Raw genomic sequence first — 18,756 nt, 5'->3', positions numbered from 1 at the left:
AAAGAAGATTCCCAAAGATTCCCACCCCTACTACTCAGTGTGATGTATAACTGATTGATTGAGCCCAGGAGGTCACTCAACATATCCTCTAGGAGCTGAACAAAAGAAGTTGGGTATGTCATCATTATGAGCAAATCACACATGGCAGCAAAAACTAAGATTGTCATCACTCTTTGTAAAGAAAGAAGACTGATAGTAGAGTCCAGCTGATAATATCATGTTAGTCATGTTTCTGCATTGCTGGTATGGATGTGCCACACCTCGAATTTGGGCAGGTGATACTTTTCACTGAGATCATTGATATTTGCAGTTTGATTACAATTACACATCATATGATAATAATGATAATAGAGGACAGTAACAACCAAATTACGGTACATTTTCTCTCAGCCATTGTCTGGGCTACAGGAGACCGGAAACATTGGCCAGGGGACAACGAATTTCCTCTTTGACAGTAGGTGGTGATAATGCTCTCATTAATGGAAGAATAAGAGTATTTAACTAGTACCGTATTGATCCTAATATGCATGGTCGCAGTATGAGTACCATTGCTGTCAATCCACCATCACTTCTGCTTGGTAACTTTTTGACTAACATTAACTTTGAAAAGATAATCTCAATAGTATTAGCCCCACAAGGTAGATGTTTTGCAGGCGTGGCAAACTTAGTCTTAAAATTAGTCTTAAACTGTTGGAATCAAATTTATTTTTATTTACAGTAAAATGACTATACAGTATGTCATGAGAAAGGTCTCACTCACACATACAATTTTTCCCCAACTCTGCAGTTCCCTTCAGCTCTACAGAGCACTTTAGTGTCTTTCAGCTCATTGTTTTGGTTTTACCTCCCACAACTTTACAGTTTTGGTTGAGTCTCAACGTTCTCATCCACCTCATTTCCTGCAGCAGCAGGCAGCTATTTTCAGCAAAAAAAAAAAAAACTGAGATAAACCCACTGTACACTACCTGCCTAGCACCAAACAGCAGAGAGACAAAGCTAGCGACAAAGTGATGAACATAGTGGAGCATTTTGCAGCTAGAGAGCCAGCCTCAGGAGGTGGTAAAAAGCAAATCATACATCCAATTTCAAACCTACAGGGTGAGGGTGTTTGATACTAAAACATTTAGCTGTTGTCTACCTTGGAGGGGTTTATTGTTTTGCCCTAACCAATCAATACTGACTGGTGTATCCATCAAGTCAATGTCATTTTGCGTCAATGAGCACAGCATCAGAATTGTTTGATTTGCTGAAAAGATCTGAGATGTTGGTGATGAAAAGAAGCAGAGGTCTAGAACCAGACTCTCCCAGTGAGGAATTTAGGTTTTTAAGTCTGTCTGAGGTTTTGCCGGCTGCCAGCCATAGGACTGATCAGTTGTCCAGGAATGGTACACTTTGAGGTGAAGTAATTGCAAGAGATGTGCAGGCCCAGACACTTCTTTGACATTTCTGTGTAGGACATTATCTGTGTTTGCTGTGGGATCTGACAATTTTGGATTTAAGTGCCATTTTTCTTAAAGAGTTGAGGACATTCCTGAAGACATTCTCATTGTCACTAAAAAGCTTTCAGACATTCAGAAATTTGACTGCTCGGTCTCGCTCATGAGTAACAATTACCTCCTCCAGCAGTGAGACAATTTTGAATTATAGAAGGTAAATATGCAGACAGTAAAATTGATTAGGCAATTTACATGTAATTGCTGATAAGGCAAATTTGGTGAGAGAATGAAAAGAATTGTGATGTTGAGCCAGGCTCTTGCTCCATTAGGACAACAACAGTAATTACATTTTACTGAACACACTGAAGCTGAAGTACAATAAAGCCACTCCATTCATATTTCTCTGACCTCAGAGAACATTTGAAAATGTCATTTACTCAGCAGAAATGTGCAGATTTACCGGGGATTGTCAAAGCCCACAAATCAATCTGCTCATAACTATTTGACAAATTAGGCAATGACCTTTCTCAGATTCACTTTCTGATTTTATCGTCGTCTAGATAAGTTTCATTTCATCAAGTCTGCATCAAAACTGACGGCTCTACTCCTGCGAATCCAATGCATTAATCAGACAAAGGCACATTGTCTTATTCAGAGCTTCCAGTCATTTTACTGATGAGTCTACAACAGACATGGTTGGTTATTCTGGAAAATATCCAGGTCTAAACTTGTCTTTTCATCCCACTGCTTTATTAGTAAAAAATGAAATGATTGCAACAATGTCAGATACCCATGTTTATGGATCTTGGACTTGGTCAATAAGATATTATTGAGAAAAACTTAAAGCTGCTTATACAGTCAGCAGGTAATTCCTTTCTCCATAATTGGCCACTAGCTTCCCTGAGGACTCCTTCCCTCTGCTGGTCACTGCATTCTTTTCCAGTGAGCAGAGGTGAGCCGAGCCTTTGTTTTGTGGCTGTAGGAAGCCACAGTAAGCAATAAATTTGCTTGCAGATAACATAGTGGAAAGTTATGGTTTACCAATAACTCTGCGGTTTATTGCTTTCTATGGTGGGGCAGTATTTAGAGTTTGCTCCTGTGCCCTATGCTTTGCAATAGACTCCACATTCCCCTCACAGTCAGACCCTTATTAATTTATGCATTAACTTGGAACAGGTCCAGCTTGAAATTTCCAGTGGCATCCACTCATCGGTGCAAGCTCAAATGATACCACAGTAAGTAATTGGGTGGTGTTCGGAATACCATTAAAAACTATAAAGCAGCTGGCAGAAGCAGGTCAACAATCAATCACTCACGCTTCTCAACCACCAGGCCTCCACCGACAAGAACACGTTTCATTACCTTTGAGTTATTTTTAATAGAAAATTGCCTTTGTTTGTGTCAAGCCCATTATAAGCCTGGTAATACAATATATCATTTGGTTTTGACCCCATGTATACAAAGCAGCACATTCGGTACCATGACCTAGCATTAAGACAGGACTGAATTGACGCAATTTGCATCAAAATCTGCACCCCTTTGTCTCATAATCATCAGATTCAAACATTTTCTTGAGTAGCAAAGTATTCGATGTGGTTGTTGTCTGTACAGTGTCAAAAGGAACAACTAGCAGCCAAAGCAGCATGGCTTTTCATGATGTCATGTGCCAAAATATAAATAAATGAAGCTGTTCCACTGGTGTTATTTTTACCTTATGATCTGATATTTAAGCCTGGAACTGTGTGCAAGATGGAAAACTGAGGAGCTGAAGTTGGGGACCATCTCAAAAGTGCATGCAAATGGACAAAGTTTTTCTCCGTTTAGACACATCAGACCAACTGGGCCTCCTCTCATTTTACACATACCCTCAAGTTTTTAAAGAAAATCATGAAATATGGCCCAGTGCATATATGTTTAGTAGTATAAATGGCACTAAAAAACTTCATGCAGAAAATTAAGCAGCTTATTTCTAACAATTTCTGGTATAAGCCATGAATCTGAATAAAGGCACAAATACAGATATTTTGTGACATAAACAGATACATCAATAACTTCACATTACACACCTCATGTATATCGCTCACATCACATTCATTTTTATTTCAGAGTAGCCTAACTTATCCAGAAAATAAAAATATAGGCATGACAAGCCCATGATTGAAAGTTATCTTCCACTTAACACACATGCCTGCACCAGTTTTTGTATTTCACATCACATCCGGTACATGCATGCATAATTTCCTGTCAGTCTCTTGTGTACAGGGATGGAATTTAAATGCAGCACAGGATTGAATTGTTGAAAGGCAATTACACAATGCAAATACATTGAATGGGCATTGTCATAGAAAATACTGACCATAAATAGCACCAAATATGAGGTTTGATATAATTAATATGTTAAGGATTATAACTTAAAAGGCCATCTTGGGAAGTGAAGACATTTTTGATCTGCCATATAATGACAGGAGTGCTAGAAGCCTATTAGTTGTATTGAACTGAGTTTCACACTGAAGGCCTCTGGTCGTTTGCGGCATGCTGACAGGCCTCAGTGGATAGACATTGATCATGTTTACTCATGTCCTCTATATTAACCTGCAGGTAATGACACCCATGCAGATCAATGCTTCTGACTGCACCATCTACAAATGGATTCTGTGGTTAGAAGACACTGAGCTTCTGCAGATTATACTTACAGCCTTTCCACACCCACCTCGTTTGGCCCCAACTTTTCAGTGTGATGTGTGACCAAAATTACTGTGTGAAACCTCCTGCAGACCACAGTCCGGAGTCGGTTCGTTTCTAGTGTGAAAACATTTTTTGGATGGTTCAGACTTTCAGACCAATTACAGGATGTTCCAGCAGGCCATTGCCAGACCCGGAAAAAGAAAAGAATGAGCCGTGGTAGTACATGAGGAGAGGAGGAGATAAAATTTGTAATTAATGGAAAAAACTCATAAAAATGCAGACACTTTCCAGGTATTTTCAGGGAGGATGAGAGAGAGAGGATATAAGAAGACGAGAGAGCAATGCCACCTGAAGATGAAGAGACTGGAGTATATATAGTAGAATATAATATAGTAGTAATGAAATGAATCTGTTTATTCATTTGTCTCCATTGATTCAAACGGCAAGAGAGGGCTGGCTGCCGAATTGACAACACGCTTACGTCAGATGCACGCCATCTACAAACCAATCAGTGTCAAGTATAGGCAGACACAGCCCATGCAGGTGATGAAGACAGGACGTATCAAATGGTTCAGACTTTCAGGTGTGAAAAGGCCCTTAAAGAGATAAAAGCAACTCAGTTCCTCTGATTCACCTGCTTTCCTTTCACTTCCATTGCTGCCAAGCTTGCTCATTTGTCCTTGGATTTATTCCTCTAATAGGGGAGCCAGCATTCCTTCTGCCTCAGCTTGTACATGCACACTGCAGCCAAGCTCTGTGGCTCGCTTGAAAACATGGCCTTGAATGACTTCCTGTGTGGGCTGGGTTGAAGTCTTGGTCAGGACTTGTATCATGAAGAAATGAATCAAACGCCAACGGTAACTCAACTTAAGTGAAGTCTGACAGTTTGGTTTTGACCTTCCTGACTAAACGGTGTGTGCTTATATCTCTTGTTGATGAGAAAGCAGCAGCTGCACATACTGTACAGTATATTAGGTGATCTATAGATTACTTTGTGTGCAGCATAGTATGTCGTCCCATTTGATGCTCTTAACAATTGTGTGGGCAGTGATACAGCTAAGTACATGCGGAAAAAAGGCTGCCTTCAGGCTCCCGGGGGACGGCGCTTGATCATCTCATTACTGTGGTGTTGAGACAAGGTCACGACCAACGTGATTACAATTTACATTCCTGTATGATGCCTTCGCCTTAACAGACGTGTCAACTTTCCTCCTTGAAAGGCTGCTCGTCTTTTGTCTCATCATCTATCTAATTTTCTATCTTCACTTTAAACGCTGTCAGGCTCTCTTAACACAGATATCCCTCACAAATGAATTACACATATAATGCTGGCATTCGCAAGAGAAATTTACACAGTGCTTTGATGATACAGAAGGAGACGTAGGCAAATAACAAAAGAGGGTCAATGTCAGTTCTGCAGTGTTTGTCTGTGTTGATTAAGCTGTAGTGCAAGTAAGGTGAGGCGGTCTGAAGAAGCGCTTCTTTTTTCATCGTGGCCTTGTCTAATCACCTTTAATCAAATGCAAATGATGAGAATAGAGAATCTTTAATTCAGAATAATGGGAACAAAGGGGGAGAGATGGGAGGAAACATAAGAGCTTGTTAGTTACCACCATTAGTTTGCTCTCCAGGCAGGTCCTAAGGGGGCTTCTTTTAATCTAGCATTGCCTTGGGCAACAGCTACCCAGCCCTAAAGCATCCAAACTGGATGAAATTAAGCAAAATCAATGGGCCTTAATTCTCTTTGAGAAAGTTGACAAATTCTTTTTTTCCTCTGTAACCACAGCTTCTTGGCTGGAGATGATGTTATTGTAAATTCCTTTCTAGGCCTATTAAACAATTAGCCAACCAGTGGTACTCTTGACAATGCCAATTTGAATAATTTATCTACACTGGCAACTATATTCTTTTGGTTCAATTTATCACAGATCTAGAGTACAAACAGTATATAATAGGACATTTCAAAGCAATCTAAAATGATGACATGGCAGAGATCTCCCTTATTTTCTGAATTAATTTTGCAGGTCCAGCAGCCTCTCCAAAGTATGTATTCTCTCTTCAATACATTAAAACTCCTGATTCTACTAACACCGCTTGAGGACAAATACATCTATCTCTGGGGCAAGGCAGTGCCTTCAGCAGTTCTCACAAACTTCAGGGAAGTTGATTGTCTACCTAGTGGCATATGAATCCATGATTTTTATTTATCAACTTGTATGACAAAGATCCCTGCGAAACAGGAAAAAATTGATACACGTGATTAAAATTCATATATTCATTCTAGTTTGTTCAGTGATCAGAATAGGGAGAGGATATTTCTCTCAAACAGGATTTTACTTTCATGAGGTGAGTAACCCAGTTTTGAAGTTAAGCAAGGTTGTTGTTCAGCTTTTCATTCAGTGCAGGGAGCACATTACGCACTCAGAGCGATGTTCCATTTGTTATCAGCAGGATGAGTGTCCATGAATTTCTTTTCAATAATTGTGTCAAGTGTTATCTCCCCCTTATGACAAAGTGCTAAACAGTGATTTATTACCTAAATATACATTCTTTCCAGGCACATCACTCCTTTAAAGCTTTGAAACTTTTTTCACTGCTGAGACTTGTGCACATACAAACATGGGCGGGTACACAAAACACAGTCAGCACAAAAAGCACTCATATATCTTTCACATGGACTATTGCATATACATCTGCATACATTCCCATACATACTATATGTTTACACTACAGTTTTTTTCTTGTGCATAATTCATAGCAAAATGCAACAGTACACTGAAGAGGAGGGCATATAACTGTCATACTGCATCATATCACAAAAAATGAGTTTTGCATAATCATTCTGTACATTTTATCCTTTATATGCATGGTGCTTATTTCTACTAAGTACCTCGTTAATGTCTTCCTTAAGCCTTTCATGTTTTGAAATGCATTAGTAGCTCCACACTTGAAAGATCAGCTACTTAATTGCAATAATTTTCATACACAGAAGCCATCCAAGATACTGTGGAAGAAAATCTACAAGTTGCAAAGTAGGTTAACAACCAATTAGGAGCAGCAAATAGCTGCAGATCAAGGAAGAGACTTGCTGTGAGTCCAAAGACTGCATCAACCTCAAAAACAAACAAAACAAAGGTGACAGGTCTGCATGGATCAAACAAACAGCATAAGAAACTGCAGGAAGTCACAACACATTGAGACTTCCTTAGTATTCCATACGCATCTCTACAAACATCACACGTCCAAAAATAATCTGCTCCAATGGAATCGAAAATAGAAAATGTATATTTTTTTTTCTGTTATCGCAAGAAAAGAAAAAAAAAGTGGAGAAATGTGATTTTAATCATTTGACGTCAACATAACACACTCCACATCATCATGGATGTTTAAATCTACAGCTTCTTTGCGTTCTAATGAAGACTGAGAGAAATCAGGCTAAATGAGGCCGCAGACGACTGATTATTTACCGACTAATAAGCAGCCCGACATTAGCATGCGAGGTGCATGTACCCTTCCTGGGACATGCGCCTCTGACAGGCCTTGATCAATTTTGGATCCCAATGAAGACATATTATTTTTAGAAATGTGACAAGTACCTGAAAACCCTCTTTCCCGGGTATGCTTCACTTTTATATTAACGATAGGCACAAGTGGTGAATTTTCCAAAGGAAGATGTGACAGGCTAATCCACAGAGAGAAGTGTTCCTAGCTCAATGATCCCCCATGAGCCTGACAGTTTGAGGTATTTGGAAATGTCGGCAGGTAAAACTTGTTTACATCATTATATGTGTGTATCTTCTACGTGAGTCTTCATTATGGAATGAAGTTATTGATTAAAAAGAAACTGCAAGACAATTTTCAGTTTCATTAAATGCATCTGTGTGGCAAGAAACTATTTTTTTTCCTCTGAATGAGCATCGTCTTCTGTGCTCAGATTATTTTCTTTTTTTTTGCCTGTAATGAAACAGTGCAAAAAGATCTGTCCCCTGGAGAGATCTGGTCTCACGTGATTACAAAAATTAGATGTGAGAAAAACAAATAGTTCATAATGCCCTGCAGAACATGAACCAAGCACATCTCCCTGTTTGGGAGCTTCAGAATGTGTGCTAATACTCTGCATTTCATATTTGTTTATTCTGCCTTCTTGAGCCTCCGGAAATGGTAATTGTTGTTTGTATATGCATGTTTGAGAATTTTGATCCATGATGATATTTTCTCTCCTCCATCCAAGGACAATTACCAAACAGTATAGGAGATAACAGTGTTTGCTAGCAGCAAAGGCATACTTTTGATTAAAAAGAATAATGGGGAGATATTTTAAACACCTAAAGCTGTGCAGAGACACAGTTGTTACTGATCCCCACCCGGAGCTGAGGCTTCCCTTTGACAGATATCACTGCACTTTTTCTTTATACATTTGGAAAACTCCTGAATAACTTCCAGTTTTTATTTCTCTGAAACTGTTCGATTTATCCTCCATCATGTCCGCTGAAGCTCCTCAACTGATCAAAATTGTGGGTTTTCAATAAAGGATAAAACTGCATCTGATGAAAAAAATGGTTTCATGATGCATCTTATTTGCTCCAACACCATGCGCAGTACTAAATAAGCTCTTAATAATTATGTAACTTAATGTTTCTGTACAGTTTCACAACATTTCTTTTAGTGCTAAAGAGAATCAAGCACTAACTAAACACACATTGTTGTGTTTAGAATTCACAGAAACAGTTGAAACAGGAACAATAATACAGTAACTTTTGGAAACCATCTGCAATGGTGCATAATGCTGTAGTGCTTTGGGAGGCAGCAGAATAAGCTGTGAGCACTTTTATTATTTATTGAAAAAATGTCAAACCTTTTAATAGGGTCATATAGCTCTTAATTAATTTTCTTTTACGTGCTATTTGTCCCCATTATGGAAAATTCTATTAAGTGAGTAGTTTTAGCCCTCCATTTACATATAGAACTTATAATAATAATAAATGCTATATTATTATAGCATGTTGTGCAGTTTAAAGCATAGACTCATTTTATGATTATGGAATTACTGATTTTCCTCAATCAAGGTCATATACAGTGTCAATGTATATATATGTATGATATTTCTCTATAATGTTTTGGTGTCATTTGTTTTACACTTCTGTGCATCTTCATTTATTGAACTGGGTTGTATGGCTCTTAATATATATCTCTTGTTATATGTTATTGGTCTTTGGCATTTAACTATTGTAATTTTTGTGTCCCTGGAAGAAATGGAAGAAAAACAAAAAACATTTCCATTTTTTTATTTTTGTCACACTAACTTGACACCAAAATGAACATTTAAAATTGAAACAATATCGCAGTCATTATTTTTATTATATAAAAAGTGTCTCTTTAACTATAGTTTTTGCCATATTTCCTTTGTCCCTAAGCCAGATTTTCAACATTCAACCTTGCTTAACTTTGAATTTAATAATGATGTAATAATAACTTCAAATACAAATGACACTCAAATGCATACTATAATGCATTATATCATGTTTTTTAAGATATATTGATACTTTCTGGTATTTTTCACAAAAAGAACACCTGTTCCTTGGGATCACTGTCATTTTCACCACACTGTACAAAGTTTGGTTTTTTTTTAAAGGTTTGTATACTTGCTGACCAAAGCAACAGTCATGTGACAGGGGAGCACATGGTTGAAGAACAGAGTGAGTAGGGATGGGTATCGTTACGATTTTATCAATACCGATATCTGTATCGGTTATTGATACTACTCTCCACAATTTGGTTCAAAACAGTTAAATTAGAAGTGCTTAAACCTGATGCTAACTATGTCTTGAGTGAATAACGACAGACTTATTTCTATAACGATTAGGGCTGTAGTCAACCAAAGAAAATCTCCCTTAAAATCTACCTGCTCTTCAACCAATCAGTTGGTCGATGGGGAAAAAAAGTGATGTTCATGTAATATAGTTAACAACCAAGTTAGCCTTCTGAGCTAATGCATGCTAACTACTGGAACTGTGTGCACTTCTACTTTTCACAAGCTGTGAGCACAACCTTGACATTATCTCCTTATAAGTTGAGCTATAGATATGGCAAACCTGTTAGAAAAACAATCGCCTATTTACACATCTATAGTGATGTTTCTGGTGATCTGACCAATCTAAATCTAATGCTTTTGTATCTCTTGTTTGGTCTTCACCAACTCCTGTGGGAAATATCTGACTCTTTAGCTGCTGAATGCTCCACTCTAATCACCAGCTAGTTGCTAACTTTATTTGTCTGTGTAGTTTGGTGCTGGGCAGATAGCAAAGATTGGTTTATTAAAGCTTTTTTTTGCTGAAAACAGCTGCCAGCTGTGTCTGGACACAAGGTCAATTAGAGTGACAGGACCGAACCAATCTGTAAATCTGCGTGCCAGAAAACCAGAACAAATAATGTAAATAAAAATAAAAATGTTGATTAGTGCAGCTTTAAAAACCTAAATGAGGCTTTTCAAATAAGCAGCGGACGCTCAGAGGAGACCCCTTAGCCCTCTTGTGTTTCAAACAGTGGCGTCACTGTACCACCGCACCTGGCTGAAATGTGACATTTTTACTGCACACTAACAACCATGAGCTGAAACAAATTCTTACAGGTGGCACTTACTGCTCGGTTTGAATGTGCAGAGAGTTATGGATTGCAGCTATAACTTTTTATTAAGCAACTTTCCACCAGCATAACAATGTTCTTCCTGTTTGTTTCTCTTGTTATCTTGACTTGAGCTGACAGGGATGTCTGGTGATCCTGAAGTTACTGTTCTAAGCTCCTTTGACTCTATGGCAGCAATAGTTTCATCAGCGGATATCAGTATTCGACTGCAGTCCTGTTGTCATACTGTACATCTGGAATACCATCTCCTCTCTTTTAGTTAGTTTTCCATAGAAAAAATTCCACAACTTTTGTAACTCACTATTGTAACAAGCGTTGGCAGTTGCAGCACTTGCATTCAAGGCTAACTGCATGGAGCTTATAACTGTGGTGTTTTAAAGCATCTGTTAATCACCGAATCTCTATCTTCAACTGTAACACGTGACCACCAGCTACGTCCTGTCTCATCCTGATGCCTTTGTGCTATTTTGCGCATCTTCAAACTGTCAGAAATGAGTGTGTGTGTGTCTGCCTGTCTCTGCTGGCCCTAATGGAGGGGAGCCCTGCCTTATCGTAGTATTTACAGTATAAGAAGCCCGTGGGCCTAATTGGCATGGTCAGTGATGGAGCATATGCACTTTCCAGTGGGAGCCCATCTGACAGGGCCACTCGCTGATGACTGCCCACATAGTCTCCATATGCGGCAGACAGAAGGGCCAGTACACACACTGCCCTTCAACTAATGAAGCCAAGTCACCCAGCTTATACCTCAGCCTTTTAGAGGACTTTACCCAGACTCTGGAGCCAGAGCGCTAACTTTCACAGTGTGCACACACACAAACATATACACACAAACCATAAGGGGCAACAGAGTTGTAAAAGCATAACTGCTCCCTCGCCTTCACCTACATCCAGACGGATACACTGACCCACACATACACACGCGTAAACACACAGCAGAGTGACACAGAGATGTTAAAAACATAATTGCACCATTACCCTCACCTTCACCCCTTTCCCTCCCACGTACACACACACACACACACACACACACAAGTAGGCTCACAGCAGAAAGTGGTGTTGAGATGTGTGGGGAGACAGAAATAAGGAGAGGTAGCGAGGGGTAAAAGAGAGTGAGGGAATACAGAGAAAGAGAGAAGCTGCGTGGTGCGAGTGTGAATTCAGCCTCCAGCTGGGCAGCTAAATGGACTTGGTCAGTCATTAGCATGCAAAGGTCTAGTCCGGACATTTAAGGTTATTCATTCCCCAGGCTAATTCTCCCCATGCTGAAAACGCCTGCTTACTTCCTGAATCGCTCTTAATCAATGCCTTTTTACAAGCTGTTGTTGTTGTCCTGGTGGTTATTTTCCACAACACATCCTCGACAACACTCCAAACCCTGCCAGCCACGGGTTGGCCGGGTGCGCTGCACGTTTTGAGTGTTTTGGGGGCTGCAGATGTTAGTGCATACTTAATAAGCCTGATCACAGGAGCCCCAACCTCGCAATGTAATTCCGCTACCCAAGGTGCATCTGTTCTGCTTGTACTCACAGGAACCTCATGCTGGTGGAAGTGTTTCACAAAGTCACACAAGTCATACAGTGGCTCGGCTGCTGGAGGTATCAAAGCCAGCCAGGCCAAGGGGAAACAATTGGATATTAGCCATGCCCAGCGTAGCACATGACTTACAGGCAACAAATATAAATAGTAAAGACTCAGGTTGTTTATTTTACTTAATGCACTGAGAAATATCTGTGCGCATCGCCCACCTTGTACATATAGAAGTTTCCCCGATGGCAAAGTTGGAGATAAGGATGTACCAGGGCATCACGAGCAACACATTATGTGAATCGACGTTCTTCCATCGGCAGCATCTCCTCTTCACCCACATCATATCATCTGACCATTGTGCCAGAGGTTACCCACAATTCACAGGGGTCATCAGATAATTGTCAAAGTCATGAAGAAATATCCCCAGGGATTTCACACAGTGTTATCAAAATGAAACATAACTCATGAGCAAGAGAAGTAAGGGCACTACACAACTGTTATAAAAGACTATATTAAACTGAAACTGCAGCATTCCCTGTGAAGATTTTCTTGCCTCTTCTGCTTCTTATCCATTTCAAATACACCTCCAGTCACAGAGTAAATAGATTGTGAGTTTCCGTGCTGCTTTACTTCTTATACGCTTGAAGCGAAATGTGATGTTTCTGCCTCTGTTTTTCCCTTAAGACTTTGGCTGACCCACTTTCCCTCATCCCATATACCTTGAGGGTGTTAATGGAATCAGGAATATTTACAGTGGAGTGTTTAGAATCAGTCTGATATGATTAAGTAATGAATTTGAGACAATTAGTGGGGATCACATTAAGCAATGTAATGTATGGTTGTACATTAGAGGAAATACTGTTGAAGCTTTCAAAAGCTCACATCATTGTGGCGTGGGTGTAGATCCCTGGTGTTGAAATGAATCGAGTTTCATTCCGGCAAAGGAATATCTGCATTTCAAAACATTAACATCTCTTGTTACACACAAAAGTGAAACTAATCAACGTAAAAGACAAAATTCCACAGTTGCTACATTTTAATTGTTTAAAACTTACAGTAAAATGTCAGTTACAGCATGTTTAGCTTCTGTAATGTGATGTTCTGTATTTCAGAGTGAGAAGGAATATGAGAGTGTTGTTTAATTTCAAGAGGGGTTTTATTGAATCATCCAGAGATTTGGTTTGATTTCTCAAAAGTGGGAATGGCTTAGGTAACATGGACTCTATAACAGATCTATAAAGATAGGTCTGTTACCCTCCACCCTCACCCACATCACAAATGTATATCTTTATGCTTTCCTCTGCGCTTCTCTCACTGGGTTTCAAGTGGGCGGTGCTCAGTGGGAAAAAGTTAAGCGCAGCAATCAGGATTAAGCAATTTTTGTATCTAATTCTGATGACAGTTATGTTCTGATCAAACCACACCCTCACAGTTCTGAGGAAGCGCATCAGCTGTGGTTTCACTGTTAAACTTGAGGAATTTCCTGCTGATTTAGTAAAGGGTATTTGATATTTTCAGATGCTTCAACTCTCACACACTAAAAAGAACATGGAAAATGTATTTTTTTAATTGAACTGTGTCTGTGCAGGATATTTTGGTTTTCAAGGATTTTTACTTTTATCTTACTTACCCATCTTGTTTGAAGGTTAGCCTAGCTTAGCTCAGTCCCTCCATGCATTAGGAATCAAGCAGCAGCTCTTCTCAAAAGATTTCCTCCAGACATGTCTTAAGAATTCACTATGCTTTGAGTCATAATTTCTGATATGGGCTTTCCACAAGAAAAAAAAACAGACAAACAAAAAAAACCTAAATTACCTAATTAAAAATTAAAATATCTACCTCCGTTCCCTCAGTGAAACACAAAATCTATGAATATATAAATATTTTAACTTCAAATGTTTAACTGCTGGACACAATATGTCTCCTACTTCACCGTCAAGTCCATTCTTGGTTCAAGTTTCACACTTTCACACTTGTGTAAGTTGCATTGTGATGTCACAAATCATGCTCATAGGTACATGTCTTAGACTCAGATTAAGGTGAGCACAGAGAAACTTTCCACTTACAGCAGATGAATGTTAAAACATCCTTCTAGTGTCAAACTCTGCACATCCATCATTCTTCACAGTGAAGGGACTTTAAAAAGCTTAAATGTTGACAGGCAGTCTGACTAGTGATTTTCAAATTTAAAGAACAGTATACAGTCTGTAATTTCACATTTAACTACACAATAAGATGACATCATACATCTGATCTGCTTCTATATGCAAACATGAATCTGAATTTTACTATTAGGAATGCATATGTACTTCCTTAAGAAAGATTAAATTAAGCACTAAAGTTAAATGATTAGACACTCAGCGTTAGAAAAGGTGTATTATCCCTTTGTGTAAAGGCTACTTGATCTCATAGACACTCATGAGCTAAGCTAACTAGCCTAATCTTAATGGTCAACATACCCTCACACCTCCAATCTTAGATGGACCCATGAAAACAACTTGAACCTTGTAAAAAGAGACCCATTCTGAAAGAAATGGGTCTAGTTATACCTAATCTGAATAAACACTTGGAAGAAGACCCAATCCAAAATCAGGTTGAACCAATAGCGAACAGAAAGAAACCTCTGTGCTTGAAAAAATGTAGCAATGCATGTGATGAAATAAAAGTTTGATGCAGCCCAACATGGGTCCCAAGTTGGGTATTGGTTACTCTAACACCAAGTGAACTCATGAAGACTTCTGTTTCCACTGTCTGACTGCTGTTTGTTTTCCTTTCTGTCAATTTTGTATTGATACTGTTTAACTCGCTCATCAGACTTTTGATCAATAGGCCTGTGTATTGATTGCAGTGCTTGTTTTGTTCTGCAGGTGATTTTGATGCTGACCAAATTATTCGACTTCAACCTCAACAGTGTGACAGAGAGTTCATTATGGAGGTAAGCTTATCACACTACATGAGCTCATGACATTTTTAGAAAAGCCTCTGGCAGTTATGAGTTTGACAACAAATTGGTCAGAGAGACTAGTGGACTTAGCTCTATGTATTTTTGATGTTTTTAATCCTCTGGTTTGAAATGCTCCCAGTGCTGCTTTTAGGAGTAAAGATTCCCAATACTCGCATGGATGTCATAATATGAATTAATGAAACATTCAAAGCTTGAAAAAGAGGCAAGAGTCAAAGAGAGATCTCTCAAATGACGAGTCTGGATAGCCGACTCCGTCCTCAATCGGTTTTAATGTCTGTGGGCACCAGATATCCCTCACATGAAAGTCACTATCAACGCCACTAGAGCAGGCAGTGTTATCCAGCAAATTACCTTGACCAGCCTTGAACACAGCGTAGCCTTGCTTGGAGCAGCAGCCTCGTTTCTGATGTAATTTTGGTAGATGCCTTTTAGGAAGGAATGTGGTTGCATTAATGTCTCACAGAAAAAAACTCATAACCAAAGATCTATAAAAGTAATTATAAATATGAAATGTATTTTTCATAATTACTGTTGCCTATGAAATATATTACCAAAGACATGAACACCCCTCTTTAGGAAAAGATTCTTGACCTCTGACGGAGGAACAAGGATAAATAAAGATCAACTACATGAAAACAAATTTAAAGAAGACAGTTGCAAGGATGGTTTAGCCTCATGGTGTTTATGTTCTCTGCATTTTTTAACTGAAATAATTCTCAAACCCAGCGGAAAAGCCATCTGATGTTTTATGACATCCATCTCTGTAAATTGCATGTAACTAGTGCAGTGCCCATTCAAAATGTGCCTGTTCGGAACAGGACGATTTCTCAATACCTACAGAGAACAGTGCCCTTCCCCTAAATTCCTCTCATGCAGACTTCAGGTAGACGCTACAATTTACCAATGTACCCTACATGTTCGACAATTTTGAGCTGAGTGGAAGTCGATTGGATGAATTGTAGTGCCCGTTCAAAACGTGCCTGAGACATTCTGCACTTTGTCTTGGACATATGTAACAAGTTCCCGTGTGAGGAATGGGAATAGCGTTTAACTCTCTAAACTTTTTCAATTCATTCTCTATGGTAGCTCTCATCACTAAAGATGTAATCCCATCTCTGACCACAATGTGGGTTGCAATGGCAGAGTGGTGCTGTCTGTATTTCCATTTGTTGACTCCACGGGGAGAAGAAGAAGCAAATCAACATTATTTATGAGGTGTTTTTATATATTTCTCGAGAACCGCTCATCCAAACAACTTCACACATCGACACTGCACTTCCTTGAGTCCCCAGCAATCCATCTGCCACGTATGAAGTAGATCGGATAACGGTTCTCAAGATATGCAAAGGACAAACATAGATACATACAGACATACTAGAGATTCCTTGCTTTATATAGAGAGATAATTGGCCATAGTTTGTAGTCTAAGTGAGAGTAATAGCTGGTTTGTGACAGATTTTTCGTTACAGTATTGTTGCAGTTGGCACAATCAGATGTTGCCAGTGAGTGGCATCTCTTTTCTCTTTAAACACCACTATTTAACTTCTTTGAACACTTCAGATTTGAAGCTCTGTGATTTTTTGAATTGAATTTTGAAATTATGAGGGCAGAAGTCTAAAGCTGTTATGTGGGCGTTTGTTCAAATTCAATGAAAATATGTATAAACGCTGAAAAACTGCAAATGGAAAAAAACATACTTTTAATTAACTGAAATAAAAAAAACATAACAAGATTACACAAAAGACTGTAAACGTATAAAATGATGCACAAGACCAATGATAGATCATTTCTAGTTGATGCAATGGTGCAGCCATAAGAACATGGCATCTTGGGTTTGTTTCACTTGGTATAAGCATCATGTAGCTTTGATGAAGTGTTGAAACAAGCTGATACTCATACTGCATGTGATACGGTGAGTGTCACTGTGGAAACATTTTTTTCTATATATAAATTCAAAGAAAGGTAAGGGTTGCTTTAAAGGTGAAATCAAGAGTTCTAGAAGTCAATACTGGTTTTCTCTGGGTATTCATATTGTATGTTGCTTCAGTGTGACAGCATGAATATCCACTTCAGTGCAAGTGGCAGCAGGGCTGTCTAGATTAATCAAGTAGTCCAAGTGATATGGAATTTTAAATTTGTCAAAAAGGTGTACCTGTGACCTGACGTTTATAATTGTCATTGTAAATTTCTACATTTAATTGTGAGCCTTTAGACTCTTTTGAAAGTTTTTGCATTTAATATCCTGCTTGCAAGCTTAATTTTCCAAGTTGTAAGGAGAACAAAAAGGCAGAAAGTCGTGTTTGTATGTCTGCACACTGATAGACTATTGACTCATTTATGTAACATTTTGTACACAGTGCTTTAAAGGAAAAAGTCAGTCAGACCTTCCCCTTCTTTTCAAGAGTTAAGATACATCACGAAACATCAACTTAGCCTTAAAGGCACCCATGAAGGTGTTTCAATTACTCCACTTGATTAGACCTCAAGTCTGATTGAGACATTAATAATATTGGGGGATCTTAACCTGGACTGGCTCTCTGACAGCTCTTACAAATTAAAAGAACAGTGCCTGGAACTTAATCTTTTTCAGCTAATAGACAAACCCACAAGACCCAATTTCAAAAATCCTCCTAACTCCACTTTAATTGATATCATACTTATTAACAGACCATACAAATACCCTGCTTCTGGAGTTTTTGCCCTTGACATTACTGATCACTGTCCTGTCGCCTGTGTCAGAGACACCAAAATAGCTAAATTGCAATTTGAAATTATCACCACAAGAAATTATAAGTATTTTAACCTTCAGGATTTTTAAGGATTTGTCCATCTGACATTGATAATATCTTCTCTATTCCTGATCCTGCCGTGGTGCTGGAAGACTCTCACAATCTTTTAATGTTATTGCAGACAGACATGGCCCTTATAAAAAACATAGAATTAAAAACAGATACAGTCCTTGGTTCACCCCACAACTCTCCAGTGCCATCCACAACAGAGACAAAGCCTGGTCCAAGGCTAGATCCAGTGGCATCCCTGAGGACTGGTTAACCTTTAGGCAACAAAGAAACATCTGCACCAGCATGATTAGGAAGTCTAAATCAAATTTTTATCAGTCAGCTCTCTCTGCCTGTGATACTTCCACTACTTGGAACACTATAGCATCTCTTAAGAATTCATCATGGTTGCATCTCCCACCAAAAATCAAGTATCTTGTCATATTTCATGGTTGAAACTTTTAATCTCCATTTCCTCTCCTCTGGTCTTTTATTTAAAAATATGTCTGCAGATTCATCTGTAGACAATTACCATATCTGTCCAACAGAGGGTGTCCCCAATGCATCAGCTTCTTCTGACTGCAAATTTTCTTTTAGTTTGGTAAGCAGTGCAGATGTTCACAAAGCTCTGCTTAGGTTAAAAGCATGCAAAAACACTGGTGCAGATAATCTTGACCCATATCTTCTTCATCTAAGTGCCGCCTTAATCTATCTACATTTA

At 38.8% G+C, this 18,756-nt stretch overlaps 1 protein-coding gene across 4 annotated transcripts in view; it reads left to right on the top strand.

Moving 5' to 3' along the window:
• The window catches only part of LOC122979262 (VPS10 domain-containing receptor SorCS1), a 172,727-nt gene that overhangs the window by 58,960 nt on the left and 95,011 nt on the right, over positions 1 to 18,756 (top strand). For all 4 annotated transcript variants that reach the window (XM_044346579.1, XM_044346578.1, XM_044346580.1 and 1 more), the window contains exon 2: positions 15,161 to 15,228. In XM_044346579.1, the coding sequence (XP_044202514.1) occupies positions 15,161 to 15,228 (68 nt within the window). The remainder of the gene's footprint in view (positions 1 to 15,160; positions 15,229 to 18,756) is intronic.

The sequence above is a fragment of the Thunnus albacares genome, chromosome 3 (assembly GCF_914725855.1).
Source record: "Thunnus albacares chromosome 3, fThuAlb1.1, whole genome shotgun sequence".
Classification (NCBI taxonomy): Eukaryota; Metazoa; Chordata; class Actinopteri; order Scombriformes; family Scombridae; genus Thunnus; species Thunnus albacares.
Note: the sequence above shows the minus strand (reverse complement) of the source record. Positions and strands in the feature narration are given on the sequence as shown.